The sequence below is a fragment of the Hippocampus zosterae genome, chromosome 16 (assembly GCF_025434085.1).
Source record: "Hippocampus zosterae strain Florida chromosome 16, ASM2543408v3, whole genome shotgun sequence".
NCBI lineage: Eukaryota > Metazoa > Chordata > Actinopteri > Syngnathiformes > Syngnathidae > Hippocampus > Hippocampus zosterae.
The window spans coordinates 13,590,838-13,610,066 of NC_067466.1; the positions used below are offsets into that span (position 1 = coordinate 13,590,838).

The 19,229-nt window shown below is 44.8% G+C and overlaps 1 protein-coding gene across 21 annotated transcripts in view; it reads right to left on the reverse strand.

Moving 5' to 3' along the window:
* Nucleotides 1–538: 538 nt before the first annotated feature.
* The window catches only part of LOC127588424 (neurexin-2-like), a 121,278-nt gene continuing 102,587 nt past the window's right edge, over nucleotides 539–19,229 (reverse strand). For 10 of the 21 annotated variants that reach the window (XM_052047132.1, XM_052047139.1, XM_052047134.1 and 7 more), the window contains 6 exons: nucleotides 18,432–18,613; nucleotides 9,538–9,709; nucleotides 7,353–7,442; nucleotides 5,011–5,339; nucleotides 3,182–3,266; nucleotides 539–1,769 (listed from right to left, as the gene is read on the reverse strand). In XM_052047132.1, coding sequence (XP_051903092.1) covers nucleotides 964–1,769; nucleotides 3,182–3,266; nucleotides 5,011–5,339; nucleotides 7,353–7,442; nucleotides 9,538–9,709; nucleotides 18,432–18,613 — 1,664 coding nt within the window. In that variant the 3' untranslated portion in view covers nucleotides 539–963. The remainder of the gene's footprint in view (nucleotides 1,770–3,181; nucleotides 3,267–5,010; nucleotides 5,340–7,352; nucleotides 7,443–9,537; nucleotides 9,710–18,431; nucleotides 18,614–19,229) is intronic. The other 11 variants (XM_052047146.1, XM_052047141.1, XM_052047142.1 and 8 more) reach the window with 4 other exon arrangements.

Sequence of the window (19,229 nt, forward strand, 5' to 3'; positions counted from 1 at the left end):
CCATTAGCATACTACCGGTATCCTTGCTGAACTACTTGATTGTCTCATGTGAATTTATAAATTTTTTTCACATTGAATAACTCAGCTACTGAATACGATCTTTGCTGCCCATCTTTAAAAGGCCGCCTCAAAACTCACTTGTGTGAGAATCATTCATGTAACGTGGGTTCATGATGTGGGTGTTTGATGATCCTTTCCATTTTCAGCCATTTAACCTTTAACTTGTGGCATTCATATGCGATTACAAACTTATTTTATGGTGGGTGTCAGTTGTGGAATTTCGTTCCACGTGGCTCGGCTCACTGTACTCCATTATTTGTCCTATTTTGTAGTTGTAGTCATCCTGGTCAATTTTGCATTGGAAACGGGTTGCAGGCATTGCCACCGAAATTGACCTTGAACCCCTGCACTTTTTTTTTAAGGACAGATTCCAAAACCGATTTCCATATTTCAAAGTCCATTAACTCGTTCACTCCCAAAGACGTTTTTAAACGTCTTTTCAGACTTGGTCAAGAATTGGCTGGTACTGAATGATATCTTTCCAATACCAGACAACCACTCATTTTAACAGCATTTGTGTTCACCCTCTGCAGCCACTCTGTCATAATGGAGAACTTCGACACTTGAGACAGAGATTACAAAGAAGAAAAGACTGAGGAAACTCAACCCCCAGGTCCTTTCACCGCATCATATCCCGTGCTATATACAAAGCAACACTGGATGTGACTCTCTCGAGGTTGTTAATACTTAAAAATGAAGCACTTACAAGAAGTGGATGATGGATGACAGCGTTGTGGTAGCTGTGCAACTGTGAGGGAAATGTTCGTGTTCACTGTCTGCATTTGACAGTTGCCTTTAGTTACCTGTGAAATGTCTGACTTGCAACCGGAATTTAAAAAAAAAAAAAAAGTGGTGATTTGAAAGTGGAGCACCCTCACATCCTCTCAGTCCTCGCCCGCCTACTCATACGTAATATTCTTTGTCCTTGTTCTTTTTCCCCTTTGTGATTGCCTTGGCCGCCGAGGCCGTCGCTGTGCTTTTGTCCTTAACCACCGCTCCGTTTCCTTCCACTGCAAAATTGTTGACAAAATTGTGGCCCTGGTCTGTCTGGTAGGAGCCCTCATCCCGGTTGCGGTACTTGTACATGGCATAGAGGAGGATTAGAATGCAGAGAGCAGCAGCAGCCACGATACCAACCACCATGCCCGTGGTGCTACTGGACTCCCTGATCACCTCCACGGCACCCGGTTGGATCTTTTCATCGGAGGCTGTGGGGTCGGCTGTGGGCACATGGGGAAAATTGGGGGGGTAAGTTAGTCCCGGTGTGTTTCGGGAGGATGGAGGAGCAGGGGGCAGAAGCACCTGGTCTCGGGTGTTCATTTTGCCCGCGGGGATGTGGAGCTGGTCGGGATTGGTGGTGGGAACATAAGGGGGTAAGGGGCGGGGTTTCTGAACTCCGCCCTCACCGGCGGCGGGAGGTGGCGGAAGGACTGTCCTGTCAGTGACCAACGGGGAGTTGTTATTATTGTAAAAGTCCTCGTCATCGGATTCCGTCATCTCTCCGGAGCCGAAGGCCGAGACCTCCACGGTGTCACCACAGTCCTCCTGGTCTGGGGGGCAGGAAGGGTGAGGAGGGACTATCACAGACTCTTTGGTGGTTTCGAGGGGGGACAAGAGGGTAGGGGGAGGAGGGATGACGGGGTAACGGGTGGCGATGGATGGGGGCTCAAGGGAATCCACTGTTATAATAGGCAACACTAATTCACCTCCTAAAAGGGAAACAGAAAAGGTGGGGGGGGGGGATCCTAAATTAGAACAGCATTAAAATTCCGCCTGAACAGTTACGCTCATTACCATAGTGGCAGAATCTGCTCATTAAGTAAAATATCAGGAAAGAATAAATTACCATTAACCGGCATATCACCGATTTATGATTCTTTTTTCTTCTTAAGCATCATTTTACACCACAATACTATTCAACATGGACTCCATAAGGCCATACACAAACGAAAGCCACCGCTTTGGATGTGAAGTCACGGCGTGGGTGCGGAGCGTATAATACTGCGGGAGGCTCACACGAGGGCGCAAATATACAAGACGACTCCCGGAAGTAAATACAGAACGCATAATAAACAATTCAATTGCTAATGCGCTAGCTCTGGACATGTATAGGCAGCATTTACAGCGAACAGCAAAAAAAGAAAATAAAAATTGCGACGGTCGATGTTAATTATTGAGGGCGTTTCAATATGGGGAAAGTCTTTAAAATGGCCGCACTTGCGGTGCCGTAAACTCAAGCTATGGCCGCTATCATTTACTCCTAATGACTCTATCACACCGCAGCTTGCTCTCCTGAGACTTTAGTAGGATTCTACACGGAAAGCAACCCAAAGTAATTAGTCGAAGACGTTCGATTTTTATGATAGAAGGCGACATAAGTCACGACAATACAAAAAGAAAGAAAAGAATATAGCGCATACCGAAGCCTTTGCTAAATTCGATGAGCGTTTAACGTACTCTGCTGCTGTCCACTCATTAAAAATAAATAAATAATGGCCCATGTCTTCCGGGCATGAAAGGATTACAATAAAAATGTTATACTGTAATTTGAACCAGGAATATTTGCATAATTTCTTTTGTGCGAGTCCTTTTCTTCTTGGTTCCTATATCGGAGGGACGTTTGAGGCACTTCGGTAAAGTGGTCATCGCATTGATCAAGATGGACGGCGATGCGTCTGTCGAGGCCATGTGCACTTGCCACATCGGCTGGAAGACCGAGCTCACGTCCACGTGAATTTGAATCGTCACGTTTTCTCTATCAAGTGATTTGTTCTGTTGTTTGTCTCGAGATTGAGGTCCTGTTTTTATTTTTTATCGTTATTTTTGTTCAAGACGACCTCCAGCTTCGATCGCATCGAGAGGGCACACAATAGGAGGAAAAGAAAAACATTGTTGGAAAATAAAAAGTGAATTTACCGGTGAGTTAAACACTGTCGTGCTGTTATAATGTCACACTATTTACAAAGCTGTTATTTTTTTTAAGGGGCAATCTATTTAGCGGCAAGGTGACTAATTGAGTATTGATTAGAGCACTTAGAGTAAAAACACCCATTGGCGCTGAGATTTTTTATAATCTTACAGATCTTTTTTTTATTTTTTATTTTTGTCAGAAGAAACCCACCTGTTCCCGGTTCACACTCTTCCAGGTCTTCATCATCACTTGGACACTCGGCTGACGCCACCAGAATATCATCCGAGTTCTGCGGCTATGTGGAGGAGAAAACAAAAAAAGAATGTAAAAAAAAAAAAAGCTGATTTGACAAACACACACTCCCTCTGCTCACTGCCCTATGAGCTCGTTTGCTTTATAAAGACGAAATGTTGCAATGTGTTTCGTTCGGTGTTCCACTTCAGTGTTTGGGGCTTGGAGCGATGCGAGTGAAAGAACAAACGGAAAATGTGCACATATTCTGCTGCTTTTCATTCTTCCCCCCCCGCACACCCAATTGCAGACTCTTCCGTGTTTCTAAGGAAGTGCTGTAATGTTGGAAAGGAAATTCCCAGCCGGCATTCGATAGTGTTGTACGCTGCATCATGCAGTAACCGATTTCACTCATGCTAAATCAATGTTTTTATTTTAATTTTTTTTCCCTGAAGAAGGCAGAGGGCACTCGGCGACCTCAGTATAAACCTGAGCTAAATGGTAAACGGACGGCCCGCTTCGATGAATTGAAAATACACGGAGGGCTATTCAAAGGTGACGGGAAAGGAGACAAGAGAAATGCAAATGAATCCATCTGAGAGCAAGCCAGTGTTGCGGTTTTGAAGAATCCGTCCATTTTCTATCGTGTTTGTCCTCATTAGGGCCGCGGGTAAAACGCCGCAGGTGAACCATGATAATCGTGGCAATCGTTGTCTGTTCTACTACCTCCGATTTCGATTAACATTTGTTCAACGGAGGACATTTTGTCAGGAACAGTATTGATCGGTGCGATTTTGCGGTTGCATTTGAACTATCATGCTTAAGAAGTAACTAAGAAGTTATTGCGGCTTGGAAAAGTTTGAGGCCAATTTCAAGCTTTAACTGCACCTTTGGCCTCCAGTTCCAGCGAAACGCCGCAAGCGCTCCTGTTCTATTGCCGGCACAAAAGAAATGTAGTCCTCCTGTGAGACTCAGACCCTGAAATTTTAATTAGTCATAATATTCCAGTCTCACAACGAGAAAGCAAAATGTTTTCAATTTGTCTTTCCCTCCGAATATTTCTCCCAATATGCGTGATTGATTCCAAAACAAACATCTCCCATTATCCGCTGTGTTGGAGATTATTCTTCTGAATTTCACAGAGCACAACCGAGATCAAGTCAACCTCCAAATATGGAACATAAAAGGAGACATTGAGATGATTTTATGACGTAGGATTCGAGTATCGTTTTCCCCTGCTGTACTGCGGTTCACTTGACGTATAAATTATTTTACAAAAAAATATTATGACTTAAATGTCTCTGGTAAACTTAGCTCTTTATCTATCATAGCTACTATAGTCTGGATTGCGGACAAAAAAAAAATTCTAAACACCGTCCCAATACGCGACTATTTAAGTGCAATTGCTACCCCCGGTGGAAAGACATCAAAACACGTCTCTGTTCTTAATACCTCTCTCTCCAAATTTGTCCGTGTTGTTGCCAGTTCTACATGTTCATTGTCCTCCCAGAGCGAAGGCGTAGCAACAGATTCAGCTCGCAATTTAATTTTTTGTCATTTTTAGTACTCTCAAATGTTACATTGCTACAGTGCCATATAAATATTGATTCCGTGCTGTGCCGGATGATGTACAGTACGTGGCACGGTTATTTGTTTTTTTTTTAAATCCCGTATGGATGTTTTTTATAATTGCAACGTGATCGTGATGATATCAGCAGATGGATGAAGCCCCCCCCCCAATCCCCCCCACTTGTGGGCAAAGTATGAAAGGCAGGAGTGACTTTCTAGTGTTCCTTTGACGCTCTAACCTGAGAGATGCTGTCCCTCAAGCTGGGTGAGCGCTGCCTGCGGGTGGTCGTGGTCGCCATGGTGGTGGTGGTCTCCATAATGGTGGTGGACATGTCGGACACGGCCAGCGGGGTCGCCGAGGTGGTGTCGGTGGTCATCACGGAGAGCGCGTCGCCCACCAGACGGAGGTTGCCCTCCACCTGGACGCTGGGGTCGTTCTCCGCCGCCAGTTTGAGCACCTGCAGCCCGTTGTAGTAGAGGCCAGAGATCTGACCCTGGAATGGCCGATTCTTGTCCTGGCCGCCAATTTTAATGGCGGCTTGGCTGTTAAAGATGGTCAGCTGTCTTCCTACAAGCCAGGCAGAGAGAAGTTGAGAGAAGGGGATTGGAAAAAAAGGTAAAGCAGACATGAAAAAGTCACGTGGGTGGCAAGGGAGTACAACTTGTACCATGGTGGTGTTTGTGATTTACCCCCCAAAAATCGTTTCAATGTTCAACGGTGGGGTGGGGGTGGGCTAGGGAGGGGTGGGTGGTTTACTTTAAACATGCAGGTTACAAGAAGAAAAGGCGGTGCTCATATTGAGGTCCCTATTTTTGCATTTTACATCATTCAATTCGATTTCTCGTATTGGAAAGGGGCGGGTGTTTAAAGTGGATCTTTATTTATATCTTTACCAAACAGAAGCTAAGATGACTGAAGTCACTGGCATCAGTGCAATGGGGGTGGGTTGGGAGGGGGATGGGGGGGATTAAAAACAAAATGGAGGCCGAACGCCACCGACGAGTGAATTCTGCAGCCATTAAAAACTCAGAGTTGTCCTCCAGTCCAATGGCCTTAACTCCTGCGAGGGACAATGTCTCGTAACGCCGCCGCTGACGGCAGTTACGCTGATAAGCGACCATCAGCGAGAGGACTGCAGTAATGGGCCCCTTTCAGGAGAATACTTATTAGCAAAGTTGGTGGCTGCAAACAGTGAACCATTTCAGCAGCCTGTCAGGCCTCTTTTGTCAGGGGCTGAACTGAAGCCTGGGGGGGGGGGGGGGGGGGGACTGTGACATGGTCACTGTCGTGCACACAGGAAGCCAACAACACAGGGCCGCTGGGAACAAGGGGTGAGATGTGAGGGAGGGGGGAGAGGGGGGCGCGCTTCACTTAGGGCGATTACATCGAAAGGTTTAGCTTACATCGATTTAAGGGAGTGGGTGGGGCGGCACGTTTAGTTCACATTTTACCGGCACCCGTCAAAGTGCAGCACACTTTGAGATTTAAAAAGCAATTGATTACACACATTTACACATCTAGTTAAGACGAAGGAATGTTCGGGCCACACAGAGAAGAAAACGAACGAGAAGGAAGTTGGAATACGACAAGAAAACAATTTCAAGTCGTGCTACGACGCCAAAAAGGAATACCAGGGACTGTATAGAAAATAGTATGAGAATGATGTCAGCGTTTTAATTGAATGTCAAAGGTGACAGATTGTACCTTGTATCTGCGAATATAATGAATTTTTTTTTTGTCTCAATCTCAACTGCACTGGCGCATTTGCCTGTACAAAGCTTACAACTTTATTCTGGTAAAAATGAGGTCATTCTTCTTGTTCTAACTTTTAATTGTAGAATTGCGACATTATTCTCATCACTTTTTTCTTCTCAGCATACAGTCATACATTAGAAAATGGTAGCGTACATTAATAATTGAACAATTAGTCTTTTTATTGTAATTTTTGAGAATTTACGGCGCAATCATGACTTTTCTTTGTGCTATGAAGATGTTTTTCCTCATCACATTTGTTCTTGTATCATTCCAACTTTTTTTTTTCTCTTGACATTTAGTGACTTTACAATGACAAGTCGGTTTCTTTAATGTTTCCCAAATTGGTCTTCCAAAATCAGTTTTATTCTCATTAAATTCTACGACTTCCTTCTCATTTCTTATCCTTGTCTTTTTGTTTTCAGCGTGGCCCCAATACTCCCTCGTAAGTTAATGGCAGTGGTTAAGAGGGACGATGGAGGGCTGGGTATGAGTTATGTGTTTTTAGTTCATTGGTTTAAAATCCGTTTAAGGGTGCAGCTGGTCCACAAGGTGCAAGGGTGACAAGGAAGGAACGCTTAAAAAAAAAAATTGTGGTGAGAAATCTTTTTTTTTTTTAAATCAGTGCTGAATTTGTGCTCTTGACAATTGACAGACATTAGGCGGTCCAATTCAATTGGGGACTGTATCACACTGGGATAAACACGACCCTTGTCACAATTGTCTTGTGGCGCTGCGCCTCTCTTGGGGGGGAGGGGGAGGGTGGCGGGGGGGAGGGTGGGTAGGTTAATCACTAGTTAGTTTTTCAGTTCTTTTCTTTGTTTTTACCTTTATCGAGTAGCCACTCGTCAACTACCCGACCGAGTCTGTACGGGATTCTTTGCCTAGCAATAGCCAGTCGCTCATTATCATAGTGTCCTTCAGAGAATTTGGAGAGACAGGTTAAAGGTTAACGTCTGCAAGCTGAAAGATCACATGGTTAGAAACAGAGTTATGATGGCTAACACCTTTAACAACCTGGTTAGGCATCTGTATCTTGACGTAGTTATTTGATTTTTTTTTTTTTAAGAGCAACAGTTAGAGAAGTCAAGTTTAGGCTATTTATAGCTACGCTAGTTAGTGTTGTTTAGCTATTTTAAGCACAGGAAAAAAAAGTTGATATATTTGGAGTAAAGAAAAAAAACGTGGTTAAAACAGTTAGCAGCACGAAAACATTTTAACAGAAGCATTTACAAAAAAATTTTAAAAATCACATTTCGACAGTCGGACGTAAGATAAAAGCAGAAAACAACATTGTTGTTCGTGATATTTCTTTGGGGTGAATTTAGTAGGAAATCGAACAAAAATGTTAAAAGTAGATTGTAATCAAACCAGATTACTTTCTGGTCATACTTTGTTGTGTCAACATTTTAAAATTGGAACTATATTTTCATGAAGAAAAATCTCATTTTTGAACAAACATTTTTTTAAAAAAATGCCGTTATTGTATGTGAAATCCTACTAAATTCATACAAAAAAAAAAAAATCACATTATAAATGGTGATGATCACATTGGAATAAAGAATGCAAGCCTACACTACAGCTACGGCATGTGAACGTGCAAGAAGTCAAATAGTTGATTCATTACCGCCCAATAAAAAAAAACATCAACGCACTTTATTCTGTTCATTATGAAGCAAAGATGAACCAAATTGATTTCCGTCAAAAATATACCCTTTTTTTTTGGACAGTGACAACATTGTGCATAATACATAAACGGCAAGTGATTTATTCTTGTGGAGCAAACGTACACATCAGCAGAGCTGTGAGCCTTTTTTAAAAACAAATATAGATTATGGAAATATGAACCCATCGGACGAATGCATCCATGCGTAAACAAACATACGATCGATATGAGGTAAACAAAATCATCCGACGTCGTCAGCAGTGCGCCGGTGACGGCTACATAAACGGGATTATGGTGTAACATGAAAGAGGTGGCGCCAGACACGACGGTTTAAATCATTTTTGCGCTCAAGCTTTCTTACGCAGCGAAAGAGGCTGGGTGGGGGGGAGGAAAAAAATGTTTACTAATTCAAATCATCTCAAAAGAAATCACTGATTGCCAAAGTGGGATCGCAGAGTGTACACACGTGTGCGTGTGATTAAGAATTTGGGGGGGGGGGGGGGTTGTGTGCGTAGTTTCACCCGCAGCTGGAGGCGGAGAGGGGGAACTTCCTCCCACCGCGCACGCCGCCGCACCTGCTCCGAAAAAAAAAGGTCGATTGGGTTCAGAGCAGGTTAAAGAGCAGCCAGCCGTGATTACATGAAAGCAGTTTGCGTTTCCCTTTTTCAATCTGCATGCAAATTAGGCGTGCAAGTACACAGGCCGGCGAGCCTTAATCCCTTTTGGGTTTAAAATGAGGTTTCGATGAATACATTATCTCCCGGGTTTGTTTCCCACGTATGCATGTCGCCGCAGAGTTGAGGTAATAAGGGAATGTCATGCCACTCCTCCCTCACATTATTTATTTCCCGCGGATTCTTTTCAATTGATCCTTCCGTGCTCAAAAGACAGTCGATGTAGACGACGTACGCGGCGCCTCATTAGGTAGTTTATGCTGCCAAACGCACAACTTGAGCTTGCGCGAGTCATCTCCGCCAAAAGGGAACGGCTTTTTTAGAAGAAGGGTGAAGAGAAAATAGCGGCTTTGAACGCGCGGCGCACGTGAGCGCGTTTGCTTATCGGCGGCAGATTGCGGCAATGACGGGGTCTGATGAAAGCCGTTTAACTGCGAGATATACTTAGCCAGACGGCTTTCGGAGAGCGTATCAGTGTCAGATCACGAGATTGTTGACGCGACTTGAAAGGTCCGCTATGGACGCGTGGGTGGCACCTTCATGGATAGCGTTCAGGGTGATGCGCGAGCGGGAGAGCCGACTTCCGACCTGCAATCATTCGCCGACTGATCTCGAGGCAAACATGCAACGGACTGGCCTTCGTTTAGCAGGCAGCGGCTGTCGTTGGTCTTACCTGGGGGGTAGCGCTCAATGACCGGATAGTTGTCCACCTGGAGCGTGGCATTGCCACCGCTGCGCGTGAAGCGTACAACGTGGTACTTGCCGTCATTCACCATGACGGCCGGCTCGTCGATGGTGATGTCATCGGTCCCCACGTTGAAGATGACGCCGATTTTGCCTTGGTTCTGCGGGGGAGGGGGTGGGGGGGGGGGCACAACGTGAATAACCAGACCGCCGCTGCAAAGGAATTGTGACTGAATTGTGCGGCTATAGCATTAATTGTTTTTCATTATTGTGGGGGCGTGGCTAAAACAGTGTCCAGGATGACTTGCTCCTCCCCACACTAATGTGCGTACGTGGGTAAAACGCTTTGCTTTGGCTGCACGAGGGGTGTTGAAACCCAAACCGAGTTGGGCGGATGAGAGCGTATCATTTGTGACACCACCAGTATGTTAAGCTCTTTCTTTAGGGTTCGCCATCGTTTCCTCTCAGCCGCCAGCTCAGGTTGCCTGACACGGATCGCTCCTGACACAATCCTGCTGTTCCTGCTTTGCTTGACCAACTACCCCCCACCCCTCGACCCCCTCCCTGTTTTCCTTCCTCTGTCTGCTACCGACAACCTTCCGCAAAGGTCAAAGCTGCTTCCCAAGATAGCCTTTGGGGGGCACTGGTAGCAAGCGGTCTGTGTGCCTGTTGTCTGGTGCACCCCTTGGCTGCCATGCAAGGTCAAACAAGTGATGGCAGTGCGATAAACTGCACACTAATGCGCAGATGAGGTACCGGTTGGAAAATATGTCCTAATTAGTCGTACAATTGCTGAATACAAAAAAAAAAAATCTGCTTTGACAAATATGGTAATTCTCCGTTGCGGTTGGTATTCAATGAACAATATGGAGATTATTGCAGTCGTAGTTTGCAGTGGTATGGAAAAAATCAGTCTGGGATGCGACATCATTTTGCGCGGATCTCATCGCACTGTGTGGTTGTATGTAATAAATCATCCAACGGGTATATTTTGTTGCACATGAAACAACCCAGTGGGATGCTAACGATTCATGAGAGAGAATCGTTGACAGGCGGTGACGTGACGATAATAAGAATGTCAGTCGCGCACGGTTGTATGTCGCGCACATGATTAATAATCATTATCATCAGGAAGTTTAAGCCGGCATATGCCTTTTGTCTCTCAGGCGGGGTGGGATAAGTTATGCGCAGGCTGCAGGGGCTTTCTTCCAACTCCAGCTGCAGCGCGGCACCGTCAACGAGACAGTGGAAGTGCAGGCAGATTGGGGTGGGTGTAGCGTTGTGTCGAAATGAAAATGCGCCAGAGTCCTCCGTGGCAAACGAGGCCTACGATATTTACTGGCTTGAAAGGGAAGGTGTACATATTTTAAACACCGCGTCGTGTTTTATATTTTGGGGTTTGCAGACGTCCGCCCGGTTCCTCCCGAGCTTATTCGGTGATTTGTGCCATATTAGATCACCCCCCCACCCCCCTCCTCCGCTCCCTCATACTTTTTTTTTCGAAAATTGAATGACTGGCTGCAATATGTAGACAGAAATATGACTCTTCTTGCCTCCAAGGTGGCTGCTGCTGCTGCTCCTGCCGGGGCTGTGGTGTGATGTAAAAGCTGTCTTAAAGCTTTGCACGCCCTTTAATCATATGTAAAATCCTGCTGGAATCCTTTAGAATGGGAAACAATTATTCATGCCGACGTGGTTGGCGTTACGTCGGAAAGTGTTAAATGTTTCCAGAAACCTCCAACAGCCCACTGTGGGTATTTAAAGCGTCAACTGCCGACTGGGTGTTTAGTCTATAGGAGACTTAACAACGCAAGGCAGCGAAAGAGATGCGGTTGGAGAGGGCTATTCTCGAGCCATTTGCTCGGTCCAAAAATCTGACATTAACTTCGGGAAGTAAGATTAAAGCAGTAAGCAAGAGCTCACAATATTTCATTTCAGACAGATCCCTGTGTGGATCTCCCCGGGCCTGGGTGGGTTTTCTCCGGGTGCTCCGGTTTCCTCCCACACTCCAAAAATATGCATGGCAGGCTGATTGAAGACTCGAAATTGTCCCTAGGTGTGAGTGTGAGTGTGAATGGTTGTTCGTTTCTGTGTGCCCTGCGATTGGCTGGCAACCAATTCAGGGTGTCCCCCGCCTATTGCCCGAAGACAGCTGGGATAGGCTCCAGCACCCCCCGCAACCCTAGTGAGGATCAAGTGGCTCGGAAGATGAATGAATGAATGAAAGAATGACCTGAGTGCTTTGATCGTTGCCATTAAGACTATTTTGCCTAAAACACTAAACAATATTAAAATGTTACTTCAAACATTGCCCGTACAGTCAATATAGTTATTTCGGTGGCGACGTTTTGTTTAATCGACATCGACTTGATATCGCGCGGTTCTTCTAGCTCACTGGAAGATAACAAAAGTCCAATTTGAACACTCACTTAGGTTAACGACGATGGTTTGACAACGCACCGCGCATTCACAATGAAGTATGAACTTGCCATGTGCATCGAATCGAGTCACTAATTTTGTGCGAGAGTCAATCTGAAGCCTTCGCTTTGCCATGGCTGAGGAATAATGAGCTACTATACTCTTACATTATGTTCACAAAGGAAACAACAACTCATTTACGGATAATTACAAGCGCGTGGTGGTATTGTTCTAATTAGAATTTGTTAGCGAGTTAGCAAAAGCACCATATATTGATAAAAACACCGTCGCAAAACAAGAGCCAACACTTGACAATTTAAACTTCTCTCCTCACCGAAGTGTGTGCGAAGACGAGTGGAAATAAAACCGAGGCTGCTTCACCGACCCGGAAGAGTTGACAGCTGATCTTGGAACAGCATTGATTTGCCGAACATCAGCCTCAAGGCGAGATAGCGGTTCGCATGATGGGGGTCGGGTGCAATTATTGGCCTGCAATGGGGTAATTTCCTACCCAGCCTGTTTAAAATACGTGGCAGGGCGGGGGTTAAGTAGCATGTAGCATGTAGCGTATGCTAAAAATCAACCAATATGGTTGTGCGGCCGAAAGACGAGCTCTCCTGATTTCCTTGACAACTGTTCAAATGACTTTTCACCCTGCTTAAAACCTGGCACGGGTGTAAATGATTTGTTGCCCCCCCCCCCCCCCCCCCCCCCGCCTGTCTTGGTCAAGCTGAACATCACACAGCAAACTGGCTAACAATCGCATTTCTCTTTCAAACACCCAATAAGCACTGGAAAATTCCACGTTTGGACCTCCTGCGAGCATGTGTACATTGGGGCGTGTTGTCAGCGCAAAAAGGGTCGATTGCGTTATTCAATTTCTGCTCCCCGACCTGCACTTTCGTCGACAACGGGCCACCCGCAAGGTGCCACAACAATCACCAGTGGCTGACATGCCATTACACACCAAAAATTTTTTTTAGCAATACCACCTGATGCAGCTCAGGTGTAATACACGCGCTATGATGATTATTGCCCCGCCAGATCCAGCAGAGGTAGAGGACTGGATTCCGGTCTTGAACGTCAAAGAATCAACCCCATTTAGGAAGGATCAGCCTGAGACATTTGCTTGAATGTGGTCTGTTACCGCACTCAAAAGAAAAATTCATGTCCCCGTTGCCCGTGGTCAAATCTAGCCCATAATAACATCTCCTAGGTTGGAGTAGATTGCCAGAGGCGTTTTTCTTTTTCGCTTGACTCAGTGAGATTACAAAACAAGTCCCGAAGGACCTTTCAAGTGCCGGCAAGGCAAAAAAAAAAAAAAACGGCCGCACTCTTGTCCAAGCGACCCATAGAGAGATCTTTGGCGCCGACATTCATTTGCTCCCCTTTCTCTTCAAGAATCGACTCAAACAAGCCTATAAGGAGGTTTGACGTGAAAAGTCGAGTGATGCCTGCCGTTTGCTTCCAAAAGCATCTCGCTTCGAAATACCGTTCTTGCATTCGCACTAACTTCATCACCTTGACCGCAGCAAGCAGATTGGGCTAGGCGATTTGAATCTGACGAGACCCACCTTTGAAATAACGCAAAGACTTATTGAAGGCCGGCGACTCTCTTTCTTTGTGCGTATTCAAAGCCAAGTGGGAATCGGCATCAATCGCGGGTGCCGTTCATCGAGATTTTATCTCGTGTAATCCCAACGGTACACTAAAATATCGCTTCATATTCAATGTATCATCGTCTAATACAGCAAACACGGGGGACCCGGTAAATAAAAGCAACTTAAAGTGTTTCTTTTAATCCCAACTGTGACCAAGCAAAGCTCATGTCCCAGGGATGAAAGAAATTGAATTCTCTAAATTCCACATGCGCATTTCGGGACACTAATATTGTTGTCTCTGGGGATCATGGTAGCTTTGACTTCCGAAAAAGTGAAGATATTTTGTTGCCGGTGTATCAAGAGTGCCAGCAAAATCTGAGATTAACCCTTTCGTGCACCCTGTATCCCAATAACCTGATAAACTGGAGTAACCGCTGCCCCTGAAAGGGTTAACTTCATAAAAAACTAAAAATAATTAATGGACCAAAGTTATTTAATTGGAAGAAGATCCCTTGAGGAACAGAGGGGAGAGGACAAACTTTTTTTTTTTCTCGCCTCCTACCTTTAATGCGAGAGTCAGGAAAGGACACATTGTTTAATGAGAAAAAAAATGGCTGCATTATGAAACGACACAATGATAACCTCACATTGTGTTCTTGTCTCTCTGCCGTTGTTTGCTCTTTAAAATAAAAGCTGATAATAGTTTTGCTACTTCTGCTATCAATACAATTATTTTGTGTAGTTTCAGTTAGTTTTCATTTTTTTAAGCATTTTGTTATTTTTATTTGGTTCACGAAAATATTTGGAAAATTTGAGTTTTCATGATGTCATTATTTTTTCTTAATTGTAATAACCTCGCCTTGTCCTGAATACAGACAAGCACGAATATTCACATGCCCAAATATTGACTCACTTCAGGCAAAAGTATTTCCGACTTGGATCAGCGGTGTTGAAAATGGATGGATAGAAAGTGTCAATATCGCATTCTCAGAGTTAAAGTCCATTTTTAATTGTTGACTGTGTAATCTTGAAGCCGCAAATTACCAGAGAAAGTTTCAAAACACTGCTGGTTAATAGACAGAAACTGTATTGCATCTCATCCGTTTCACTTCCCCCTTTTCAACTTTCTCCTTGAATTGAGTCACTTTGACCAAAAGCGACACGAGCGATGAGGGATATGACGGCTATGTATGTATCTGAGATGCGTATCTGAGTGCTCTGCTAGAGGAACCTCACACTCGGTGAGCTCCTTTCGCTGTCTGAGCATTTAATAATGTGTCAATGTGTCAAAGTGTTTGAGCGCAGCGACTTGGCAGCAACAAGAGGGGGGTGGGGGTGGGGGGTTGGAAGACACTTACATGCTGTAAGCGTTGCATGTAGCTGTGGAGACAGATTTGATCTCAGGAAAAAAAAAAAAATAAAGTCAAATGCTTGCAAAACATCCAATGGAGAATCATATACTGTCTTCTCCGGATTCAGTTCTGAACTATTTTCATAGACATGAGGAAACAATTTCCGTAATGGATTGTGGTCCACAAACTGGTGGCATAAAAACAGCAACCGTGAAAGTGTGAAGGGGGGTTCAAAAACAGCATCAAGTATTAAAATATGTACTGGACCGAAAGCCACATTAAGCAGCTGCGATGTTAATTATTACAGCACTCGCAGACGTTTGACAGCTCTCTCCTCCGGTTTTCATCACGCCACATCTGTCCTGCGGCTACGTACTAAAAAGGCTGATTTCCCTCCAGAACAGACACACTTGATGACAGCTGCTGAGGTGTCGCGTGTTTCGTCAACAGTCACTATATTTTAATCGAAAGCACGCCGTTTTGTTGTGGTCATGTGTGGTTGTTGTTGGAATGCCATTTGGACTGATATGTACGAAGTGCCCTTGTTTGTTGGATTGTTTTTTTTTTTGTTTTTTTTGTGGTGTGTTAAAAGGGTTATGCAAACGGTTTGTTTCTGTCTGGTGTGGCATGTACGCAAATCCGTATCCAGGAATTTTAATTTTGCATCTCTTGCGCAACACGGTTGAAGTGATACAACATGACACATAATTCGAGGTGACGTAATGGCTGAGCAAAAAAGAAAAAAAATAAACAGAATGGAATTGGCTATCCTTAGATTGGAATCAGGCATCTTCCCAAAAAAAATCAACAGCCAACACGAGCGCAGCGTACAGATCGGATACATCACATCATGTCCCACGCTATTGAAATACCAATGCTACGGTGCCTATTCATATCTTGAACCGTTTGTGAATTATTATTTTGCCATTTTTCTATCCGAGACTTCCTTCTCGATTATTTCCAAAAAACCCGCTGGGAAATCGCTCGCCTTGTTTATTTGTGCAAGCACTCGCCGCCTCCCTAATAACTGACACGTGCTGCAAATTAGCATGTTGCTTGACCTGATGAAAAAAAAAATTACTAAGCTTAGGAATTGTTGACTGATTGATGTACAAATGTGGGGGAGGGAACCGCTCGCGCGGTGGTGCAGGAGTAGGAGGAGGGAAAGGATAGTGGTGTCTCTGTTCCAAGTTGCCGTCTCCAAACATGGACGCATTTTCTTCACGTCGCTCGCCAAACAAAGTAGCCGTCTGGAGCCTCTCAATTTTGCTGGCGGGAGATTGATTCACGTTGTACAAACCGGCCACAGTTGCCATCTTTTCAGCACAATCTGATTTCCTAATTACGGCAACCTTTATTTCCTACTGAGACTGCTTTTCCGCTTCTCAGCATTCGCGCTGTCATCGCTTGCCTTATGCTTGCCATTAGCCACGATGGATGGGCTAATTTGATCGCAAAACACAAAGCAATGGCACTAACAGCTACAGCACAAGCAAAAGAATATTACCTGTGAGGGTGGCATGGCTTCGATTTGGCCGAGTAGACTGGCAAAGGTTGTGGCAAAACGTACAAAACTGAAGGCAAGCAACCAGAAAACTTGGACATGTAGGAGTCCTGTGGACGTTTTTATCTAAAAAGCCAAATGGAGCAGGGCCCCCAGGGCTCTGGATGGTGCGGGGCTGTCTTGGCTTACACACCTCTGTGACCTTGTGGGGACACCAGGGACAATGCCTCTTGAGGGGTGGTGTTACCCTCGTGTATTCTCCAAATACAAGGGGATCAACACTACACAGCCCCCTTGATAAGGTCTATTCAGATATTCTGGAAAGGACTTGTCAGGAAATGGAATCCGCTATTCAGGAGGTGCATCGTGGTTTTTGTCCTGTCGATTGAACCGTCGACCAGCTTTACACCCACAGCAGGGTCCTGGAGGGTCCCAGGAGTTTGGAGAACCAGGTCCCTCAGGAATCCTGTGGGTGCTCCAGGACTATGGGGTATCGAACCCTGGATAACGATGGTCCAGTCCCCTGGACCAAGACCATCAGAGCAACTTGGATTCGTTTCCAGTGAGGGTTGGACTCGGCCAAGGCTGCCCTTTGTGTTTCTGTTCATAACCTCTGTTGACAGAATTTCTTGGTGCAGCCATCTGGTGCGGTGGCCTTGGCATTAAGTCTCTGCTTTTTGCAGATGGTGTACTTCTGGATTCTTGAAGCTGCCATCTTCAACTTTTGTTGGAACGGTTCACGTGAAACAGGTGATATGAAAATCAACATCGACAAATCTGAGGGAATGGTTCTCAGTCAGAAAAGGGTAGAGTGCCCTCTCCAGGTCAGGGGAAGATATTCTGCCCTAAGTCAAGTCAAGTCAACAGTATTTATAGAGCACTTTCGAACAGCCATCGCTGCATACAAAGTGCATACGCAATAAACAGTAAGACGAATCGGTAATAAAGGCGGTGGAAAGCACCAAGCAGTAAAATCAAGAACAAATCTAAGTCATGCCGAGTCGAACGCCAAAGAATACAAGTGAGTTTTGAGGAGGGCTTTAAAGATGGGTAGCGAGGAGGCTTGCCGAGAGATCAAGTATTTTGGGGTCTTGTTCATGAGATAGGGGACAAATGGAACAGGAGATCGACAGGAAGATTGGTCGAGCATCTGTCGAATTACTGTGGTGAGGAAATAGATCCATTCACCGGCCAATCTACGCTGCAACACCCACCTATGGTCACAAACTGTGGGTTGTGGCTGAAAGGAAAAGATCATAGATACAAGCGGGCAAAATGACACCGCCATGGGGTGTCTTGGCTTCGCTTTTGAGACAGGGTGAGAACAGTGATCATCTTGTGGGGGCTGTTGATGAATCGGATGACATCCTCTAACTTTTCCACCGAAAATGTTAAATATGTTGCATGGCAAGAGGTCCATTTGAGATCAAAATGTCTCTCAAAGTCAATCAAAACACATTTCCAGAAACGCATCAGTTACTAGCTCCATTTTTTTTAAATTGGTGCAAATGATGACGAGCTTCGCACAAGCAAACAATAAATGCGTGATTTTTCAAATGTATTTATTTGTAGCATGAATGCTGTTTGATTAGCTAGATTTACTTGGCAATATAATTTAGTCTTGACATTTTAACTCAAGGGCCAAAGATGAGTAAGTCCAAGGCATTAGAACTTTGCTTTGTGCATTCTACATTGTCGTAATTTTGCCTCTTCATTATTTCCATAATGCTTTGTTGACAGAAGGTTAATAAATCCATTTTTATGAGGGTGTCAGCCGAGACACAGCACTGAATTATTAAATATCGTTTGGTTGGTGGAGAAGATGGCTCGTTTTGAGCCACTCACAGATCCGGTCATAGAGAAAAGATATTTGTCAAAGAAAACTGCAATTATAACCAGAAATGTTTTCATTTTCACACTGAGTAATTGGCTGCGATATATTCCACGAGTGAGAATGCCGATGAATAAGAGCGACCTAGCGGCGAAAGAATCCTATTCGGGCACTTACTATGTGCAGCTGAAGATAGTCTCCAAGCCCGTGCGTGCTCTCCACACGAACCAAGATGGCGTCCTTCTGCAGGCTGCTGAAGCCCACGGCGAGCCGGTCGGCCCGGGTGCTCGGCCGCTCGTTGGGTGCCCAGGTGAACGTAATGAGAGCACCTCCTTTCCCGAAGATGTACGTCGTTCCAGCTGTAGGTGGAATACAGAGATGTGTAAACAACACTGCTTTTTATTGATTGATTTTTATTTTATATTATTTTTAAACACATTCCCGCACTTTGGTTAGTTTCGCTTCATTCAGTCTGACATGCTCACGGGAAACTGTTTAGAAACGGTGTTTTTCTTTGCAGCAGCAAAGAGGTGTGCTCCAGCAGGTGCTTCACCATTTTCCAATTCACAAATTCAGCAGCAACAAAAACTAGTTTTATATGGCAATATATTTGAGCGGTATCAGAAATTCAACCTTTATAAAGATATAATATTGATCGACGCTGTACTCAGCAGGGGCGAATTGTGCTTGCAACCTTTGCTGTTATTTCCTTTTTTTTTTCCCATTTTCAGGTCGTGCACATTTGTCTCGGGCTCGTTTTTACACACGTCTAAGGCGAGATTGTTTTCACACGCTCAACACGGCCAATGAAAACACCCTTGGACCGTTCACGAGACACGGCGTTGAGCTAAATCCGTAACAATGTGAGAACAATGGCAACTACTGCATGCTACTGTGTGTAAGCTTAGCAAAGTGCAATGTGGAGCTCGCTCTCCATGGTAAAGTATTGATCTGATTGAACAGTCGCTAACTGTA